This window comes from Vipera berus, assembly GCF_964194415.1.
Source record: "Vipera berus genome assembly, chromosome: 2".
Taxonomy (NCBI): Eukaryota; Metazoa; Chordata; class Lepidosauria; order Squamata; family Viperidae; genus Vipera; species Vipera berus.
The window spans coordinates 275,801,545-275,810,349 of record NC_138203.1 but is presented as its reverse complement, the minus strand read 5'-3'; the positions used below and the strand labels follow the sequence as shown (position 1 = coordinate 275,810,349).

Below are 8,805 nucleotides of genomic sequence, written 5' to 3'. Positions count from 1 at the left end.
CAGCTCCATCCTGATCGAATAGAAAGCAGACCCTGTAATTCAGCGGGCAGCCTCTGGTTTATTTTAAAGGAGTTAAAACCATAGAGTACTGCATTTCTAGAAAGGATGAGAAGAGAAGGGCAAAGGAACTTCCTTTTCCGAATCACTGACGGGAGGAAGGTGGTGTGCAGAGCGGCTTTTGTGCTCTTCCAAGGATGGAAGCAGCAGCTGGGAGGTGAGTGGAGGGCAGATCGGAGGAGAAGCCGGGAGCAAGAGGGGCTGTTTGGTTTCCTCCACTGCGTGGAAGCGGAGAAGCAACTTGGCTGAAGCATGTCAGTTGCTGCTGCAAATCCTTTTCCTTCCCAACTTTTAAATCTACTGGTGCTGCACGCTGTTAAACTGGTGGCTGCAATTTTCTGCCCGTAGGAAGATTTTAAAAAGTCTCTTTCAAGTGAAGGTTGATTCTTTGGGAATGGCTTCCCTCCAGAGGTTGGGGGTACTCCGTCCCTCGAGGCTTGTAACAGAGTTGGAAGGAACCTTACAGGTCTTCTGTTCCGACCCCTTGCTCAAGCAGGAGACCCTATACCATTTCAGACACATGGCTGTCCCGTCTCTTTAACAGTCACCACTGATCGAGCACCCACAACCTCGGAAAGCAAACCGGTCCACTTCCTAATTCTTCTCAGGGTCAGGGAATTTTCCCTTAGTTGTAGGTTACTTCTCTCCTTGATTAGTTTCCATCTACTGCTTGTCTTTCCTTCTGGTGCTTTGGAAAATGAGTTGATCCCCCTCTTCCTGCCCCCTCAAGTATTGGAACATGTCACCCCTAGTCCTTCCTTTCACTAACTAGACATACCCAACTCCTGCAGCCATTCTTTATGTTTTATCCTCCAGCCCCCTAATCATCCTTACTGCTTTCTCTTTGCTCTTTATAGAATCTCAACACTTTTTTTATATTGTGGTGACCAAAACTGGATGCAGTATTCCCAGTATGGTCTTACAATAGCATTATAAATTGGTGCTAACACTTCATGTGATCTTGATTCTGTGCCTCTCTTTAGGCAGCCTAGGATTGCATTGGCTGTTTTGGCCACTGCATCACAGTGTTGGCTCACATCTAAGTGATTGTCCAGTAAAACCTCAAGATGTCATAAAACTGAGTTCAGCCCACTCAAGTGAAGTTTTCCAGTAGTTCTTTGATTCTTGTGTTATTTGGACAAAAAGCAAGACAGGCATGGTTCCTTTATATTTATACATATACTTGTCTAATTTTAAAGTTATTTTACTACAGTAAGTTATTCCCAACAAGGCTCTTCAGGTTACTATGCCCAACAAGGCTACTCAAGTTGCTGTAAGTATTGCTGCCCAACTAGGCTACTCATTCATACAATACTCACATATCCTCTCAAAACAGGTGATCAGACTACGTTAGAGTGGGCTGGAAAGCTGATCCAGGGTGTCCCCTGCTCCAACAAAGCTGTCTCAAAATGTGGGGTCTGATTCATCCCAGTCTTCTCTTTATACCCAACTTGTTTATTCAGAATCTATGTGTATGACAATCTTGCCCCAGCCATATCAGGAACTTTACATCCTCATGCTTTGGTCCAAGACTCCATAAAAAAATGCAACCTCCTACACTCCTTATGCCCACTAATATTTTACCTGCTGTCACCAATAATATATCGATCATACATGCACTCAGAATCTTTCCTTATCAGTAGTACACACATTCCAGCAACGTGAGTTTCCCCAATGCGACCTCAAGAAAGGGCTAACTATGGTTGCATTACGGGCCCTCTATATTCATAACTTACATTTGTGATATATTCATAACATATGACATATGTAACAAAGATCCCTCTCACATTTATTGCTATTGATCCATGTTCCACCTATTCTGTACCTTGATATTTGCTTTTTCTTGGCTAAGAGGAAAGCCTATTTTTTTCCTCCATTGAATTTCAATTTTTAGATGGGGTCCCAGAGTTAAAATATATCAAGATTCTACTGTATCTTGAGCTTGTCTTCTGGGTGTTGGCTATTTCTGCCAGCTTAGCGTCATCTCCAAATTTGATACATTCTTCTATTCCCTCATCTAAATTGTTCATGAAAATATTGAAAAATATTGAAGATAGAGCCTTGGGGTACCCTGCTACTTACAGCGCTCCATATAGATGTAGTTCCATTAAGAACTAATCATTGGGTGTGGTTTGTCAACCAATTACAAATCCATCTAATGGTGATTAAATCAAGTCCAAAGTCCGCAAGAAGCATCTGATGTTCTGAGTTGGAAAAAAACAGTTCAAAGTCCAAAAGATGGGATCTGGCACAGCTGGGAAGATGCACATCAGAAAAAGCAGGTGTTCCTGAAAAACACATCTTCACCAAGCAGCTCGTTAAATCATCCTTCCCCAGTTGTTCGTTTTGAGGATGGGAGGAGCTGCTGCTGACTCCTTTGTGCCTCCCATTGCTCTGCTGTCCTCACCTGTGAATCGAACAGGAGGCACAATTGACAAATGCCAATTGTGGTCAGTAAGTGAGGACTGCTTGAATTGGGTTGTTGTCAGAATGGTTATTGACAGTATTTTCTCTCCTTATTTGGACTTCCATGAGCAAAACGGGTGCTTCAAATCTTGCAGAGGCTTTAGGTATCATTTCATTAATTAAGCCCCACATCTCTGAAATTAGCTCAGAAGGTTTGGGGGCATTTTTTCAGGCTTGAAAGACATCGTTTTTCTACATTCATATAGTTTACGGGTGTATTTATATTTGTGTATGCATATATCTACGTTTGTATAATCTATCCCCATCACTTCCCGGTATATTTGATGATACACCTTTGCAGTGCTAAGAATTTGTGATTGGCCCAAATCAAGAAAATTTCATGAATGAATGGATATGTGAACTTGGATCTGGGTAGTCTTCTGTCAGGTCCCTGTAGATCCCTGATGGCACACTGCCCTTCTGATGGGAGGGGGACCTTGGCAGCTCTCCTGTGATATCTTTAGCTTTGCTTTGGTTTGCTGTGTTCCTCTTTGCTTTGGTGTGCCTTTCTGGGGACTGTAAAGGGAAGGGAATCGCCTGAGGCCATCTGCTTCACCTCACCAGAGAAAAGAGGCCTGGGAACATCTTATCTGCAGTCTCCCCCTCCCCACCCCCCACAACCCCCGAGTTCTCACACAACATCTTCGCACCTCTGAATTGGCTACTATGGACTTGACAGTTGGGAGGGGTTTTAAACAATAGGTTTTAGCCTAACAATTTCATGCAGGAACTTCAGATCCTGCCTTCCTTCCCTTGCTTTCACTAACTCTCAATAAAAGTTCCTTTTCAAATGCTGCCAGTTTCAAGAGTTCTTCTTAATTCAGAGATTCAGCTGAGGCAGGGCCTTACATCTTCCATGTGTCAAATGAATTATAATTAATGTAAGAAGTTATTCTAGCACTGTGGCATGTTTGCTTTTTCGTTGTAATTATAGATTTTGCTTTCTTTCACATCTGCAATCATTTCATGCACCATTTAACTTTAAATTTAAACTTTGGGCTCAGTTGTGGTCGTACGTTGAGGGCTATCTGTATTTGAACTTGGATCTTGGTAGTCTTCCATGTGTCAAATGAATCATGATTAATGTAAGAGGTTATTGTAACATCGTAGTATGGTTACTTTTTATTTTAATGTATACTTTTTCATATTTTCTACAACAATTTTATAAACAATTAACATTACACTTTTCTTTAAATCCCATAGGCAAAGAGGATGGCAATAAGAGCAACTGGAAACTCTGAATTAGAAGCAACGTTGAAAGAAAATCAATCCAAAAATCAAAATATTTTCCATTTCCTTCAGCAGCTAATAGACAAGAGAGAAAACTAAGAAAGATTTCAAGCTGCAATAAGTAGAGCATATGGAACTCAAGAATACATTACGTGAAAAGGCAAGGGAGATTATTCTTTATTCAGTAACAATGAAATATCTGGAAGTCACTGGATAGGAAAAAGTCACTTGGAGAGCCACCTAGGGCAGACAGTGATGCAAGCTATGCTCTGGGAGGAAAAAAAAGAGCTTTAATTAAAGAAATCCACTAAAAAAGGGATCACACGTTTTTGACCTCCAGAATATAATTGGTAGAAAAGCTCAATATATTTGCTTACTGTGGGAAAGATACAACTTGCAAATCACAGCTGATTTGCATGACAAGACCCATAAAGGAGAGAAGCCATAAAAGTTCTCCCACTGTGGTAAATACTTCAGTGAGCGTGGCACTGTGGTGATGCATCAAAGGACTGACACCACGTATGACTGCCCGGATTATGTGAAAGTTTGATTGGAAATTCCCAATATCATGAGGCAAGAGAGCACTCACACAGCAGAGAAATCCTTTAAATGTGTTGATTGTGGTAAATGTTTCACTCAGAATTACTACCTTGTGAGACACCAGAGGATTCACACAGAAGAGAAAACCTTTGAATGTCCTGATTGTGGGAAACGTTTCAGCCAGAATTTCGCCCTGGTGACACACCAGAGGACTCACACAGGAGAGAAACCCTTTGAATGTCCTGATTGTGGGAAAGGTTTCAGTAAGAATGCCCACATGGTGATACACCAGAGGACTCATACAGGGGAGAAAACTTTTGACTGTCCTGATTGTGGGAAAAGTTTCAGTAACAGTTCCAGCCTGGTAACGCACCAGAGGACTCACACAGGAAACAAACCCTTTAAATGTCCTGATTGTGGTAAAGGTTCCAGCCAGAATTCCAGCCTGGTGAAACACCAGAGGACTCACACAGGAGAGAAACCCTTTGAATGTCCTGATTGTGGGAAAAGGTTCAGTAAGAATGCCCACCTGGTCATACACGAGAGGATTCACACAGGAGAGAAACCTTTTGAATGTCCTGATTGTGGGAAAGGTTTCAATAACAATTCCAGCCTGGTAACACACCACAGGACTCACACAGGAGAGAAACCCTTTGAATGTCCTGATTGTGGGAAAAGTTTCAGTCGCATTTCCAGCCTGGTGACACACCAGAGAACTCATACAGGAGAGAAACCTTTTGAATGTCCTGATTGTGGGAAAAGTTTCAGTAACAATTCCAGCCTTGTAAAACACCAGAGGACTCACACAGGAGAGAAACCCTTTGAATGTCCTGATTGTGGGAAAAGATGCAGCCAGAATGCCCACCTAGTGATACACCAGAGGACTCACACAGGAGAGAAACCCTTTGAATGTCCTGATTGTGGGAAAAGTTTCAGCCAGAATGCCCACCTAGTGATACACCAGAGGATTCACACAGGAGAGAAACCTTTTGAATGTCCTGATTGTGGGAAAAGTTTCAGCCGGAATGCCCACCTAGTGATACACCAGAGGACTCACACAGGAGAGAAACCTTTTGAATGTCCTGATTGTGGGAAAGGTTTCAGTACGAATGTGCACCTGGTGATACACCAGAGGATTCACACAGGAGAGAAACCCTTTGAATGTCCTGATTGTGGGAAAAGGTTCAGCCAGACCTCCACCCTCGTGACACACCAGAGGACTCACACAGGAGAGAAACCTTTTGAATGTCCTGATTGTGGGAAAAGTTTCAGTAACAATTCCAGCCTGGTGACACACCAGAGGACTCACACAGGAGAGATACCCTTTGAATGTCCTGATTGTGGGAAAAGATTCAGTAACAATTCCAGCCTGGTAACACACCAGAGGACTCACACAGGAGAGAAACCCTTTGAATGTCCTGATTGTGGGAAAAGTTTCAGCCAGAACGCCCACCTGGTGATACACCAGAGGACTCACACAGGAGAGAAACCCTTTGAATGTCCTGATTGTGGTAAAGGTTTCAGTGACAGTTCCAGTCTGGTGAAACACCAGAGGATTCACACAGGAGAGAAACCCTTTGAATGTCCGGATTGTGGGAAAAGTTTCAGTCAGAATTCCAACCTGGTGACACACCAGAGGACTCACACAGGAGAGAAACCTTTTGAATGTCCTGATTGTGGGAAAAGTTTCAGTAACAATTCCAGCCTGGTAACACACCAGAGGACTCACACAGTAGAGAAACCCTTTGAATGTCCTGATTGTGGTAAATGTTTCAGTCAGAATTCCGACCTGGTGACACACCAGAGAACTCACACAGGAGACATACCCTTTGAATGTCCTGATTGTGGGAAAAGTTTCAGTCGTATTTCCAGCTTGGTGAGACACCAAAGGACTCATACAGGAGAGAAACCTTTTGAATGTCCTGATTGTGGTAAATGTTTCAATAACAATTCCAAAATCATGAGACACCAAAGGACTCACACAGGACAGAAACCTTTTGAATGTCCTGATTGTGGGAAAAGTTTCAGTAAGAATGCCCACCTGGTCATACACGAGAGGATTCACACAGGAGAGAAACCTTTTGAATGTCCTGATTGTAGGAAATGTTTCAATAAGAATTCTAGCCTGGTAACACACCACAGGACTCACACAGGAGAGAAACCCTTTGAATGTCCTGATTGTGGGAAAAGTTTCAGCCAGAACGCCCACCTGGTGATACACCAGAGGACTCACACAGGAGAGAAACCCTTTGAATGTCCTGATTGTGGTAAAGGTTTCAGTGACAGTTCCAGTCTGGTGAAACACCAGAGGATTCACACAGGAGAGAAACCCTTTGAATGTCTGGATTGTGGGAAAAGTTTCAGTCAGAATAGCAACCTGGTGACACACCAGAGGACTCACACAGGAGAGAAACCTTTTGAATGTCCTGATTGTGGGAAAAGTTTCAGTAACAATTCCAGCCTGGTAACACACCAGAGGACTCACACAGTAGAGAAACCCTTTGAATGTCCTGATTGTGGTAAATGTTTCAGTCAGAATTCCGACCTGGTGACACACCAGAGAACTCACACAGGAGACATACCCTTTGAATGTCCTGATTGTGGTAAAGGTTTCAATTACAATTCCAGCCTGGTGCAACACAAGAGGACTCACACAGGAGAGAAATCCTTTGAATGTCCTGACTGTGGTAAAGGTTTCAGTAACAGTTCCACCCTGTTAACACAGCAGAGGACAGGAAAGAATCCTTTTTAATGTCCTGATTGTAGTAAAGGTTTCAGTCAGAATTCCAACCTAGTAGTACAACAGAGGACTCATATGAGGGAGAAACCTTTCAAATGTCCCTTTGAATGTGCAGATTGTGGAAAAAGGTTCATTAGAAAGTCCCATCTCATTAGACACCAGAGGATTCACACAGGGGAGAAACCTTTCAAATATCCAGTCTGTGCATGTAATTTCACTCATATATCCTCCCTTATTGCTCACAAAGAAATCTGTATTAGGCAAAAGTAGAAGAATTTTAGAGAAGGCTTGAGTTTCATTTTGATGTCCCATTGAAAGTGTAGGTGAGAAATTGAAATATTTCTCAGGATTGTAGGTGGAGAGGAAAGGAAAATGATTAATTACCTCTCTGATTATCAGTGGAACGTTCTGGATATTTCCTTTTGCAGAAGTACTGGAATTCATGAAATAGGCTTTTGCGTGGTGTTTTTGAATATTGATTATGTAATTCCAACATCTGAAATTTCAATCTTCTGTCTTGTTTTCCTCCAGATTTTGAGCCCCAGAATTCCTTAGCCACCATACAAGAGGTCCTCAAGATACAAACGTCATGGCCTTGCAATTACATTTGCACGTTGCAGCGGATGTCAAGTGGTACTGCTTTCCGTAACTACCCGCATTCTGCTGCTCTCCCTTGAGGCAGCCATTAATTGAATGTGTGAGTCGCTAAGCGGAACACTGGCTACCTCAGGTTTAGGGAAAACTCTTCGTCTAGCACAGGGCTTGCCTGCTGTAGATATCCCTAGGCCTCCCCCACAGTAGATAATGTTTTATTTTTAAAAATGTGTTTTGTTAAAATTGTCAGTAGCTTTTGACAAGGGAAAAAAATGGGTATTTTCAATGTTGCCATGAAAATTATGGCAAGGCAAGTCGCTCAAAGTTGTTTCAAACGGCATCATGAGCAGCTATTATAGTTTAATAAATAAATGAATTTAATAATAAAAAGTAATGTAAAGCTCATTTCCCAATTCTTGTTCAGTGATGAGGACTCCACACATAACAGTGGGTTTCTAACAGTACAATTGTTAACTTGTAATCTATCTCTTGTGCATTCTACCTCTCTATGACCAATCTATTTTCCTGCTTTCCTTCCCTCTTCATTATAAATTTAAAATTACAGTTTCAGTCATACATCAGTCTAGCCTCTCTGTGCCTCTGATAATGTGAGCTGAAAGTAGGCTTAATTTATTTGTTGTGTTTCTATCTGCCCGAGTCTTAAGTTTGATGGAAGTATGACATTTTATTAGGGTTGCGGACTGCTGCACACCCACGGCTATTTTTCATCCTTCCTGAGGACCCTAGTGGGTCCAAGCTGCCCCGGAGAGAGGGCAAAGAAAAGGATGCCTTGGTGACTCTGGAATGAGGGTGGGCGGTCATCTTGGGGAAAACCTAACCCAACAGGAGAAAGGCTGTATTTTACCTATCGGCCCAAGCTACTCGCAACTGAAGTCCAAAAGAACTAACCAGCACAACAGTAAACAGCATGCTTGAAATTGGGTAAGGAATCTGATTTTCCCTTTTCCATTCCACACTTAATTTCCTGGAAAAGATCCCCAAGAAGCAAAATACCGGTATCTCCAAAAGTGAAGGAGGGGGACTTCTGCCCCACCTTTATACTAACGGAAGCCGCTAATTAAAATTTCCATGGAGGATGAAAATATATGATAGTGAAATAAATGTATAAACTTGAAAGCTAAAATTTAATTTTGGACAAGTTTAAAATTGTTGAGTGG

At 42.2% G+C, this 8,805-nt stretch overlaps 1 protein-coding gene across 1 annotated transcript; it reads left to right on the top strand.

The window, feature by feature from the left end:
• Nucleotides 1-4,432: 4,432 nt before the first annotated feature.
• Nucleotides 4,433-8,279, top strand: LOC308663645 (uncharacterized protein). Its single transcript, XM_081320227.1, has 2 exons — nt 4,433-6,224; nt 7,565-8,279. Exons 1-2 carry the CDS (start codon nt 4,571-4,573, stop codon nt 7,708-7,710), a joined length of 1,800 nt encoding a protein of 599 aa, XP_081176353.1. The 5' UTR covers nt 4,433-4,570; the 3' UTR covers nt 7,711-8,279.
• Nucleotides 8,280-8,805: the final 526 nt, after the last annotated feature.

Excerpts from the sequence above, each read along its gene's own strand:
- LOC308663645 (XM_081320227.1), top strand. The coding sequence starts at position 4,571 with ATGGTGATACACCAGAGGACTCATACAGGGGAGAAAACTTTTGACTGT. Across the intron at positions 6,225-7,564 it reads TTTTGAATGTCCTGATTGTG|ATTTTGAGCCCCAGAATTCC; the intron begins GTAAATGTTTCA and ends GTTTTCCTCCAG.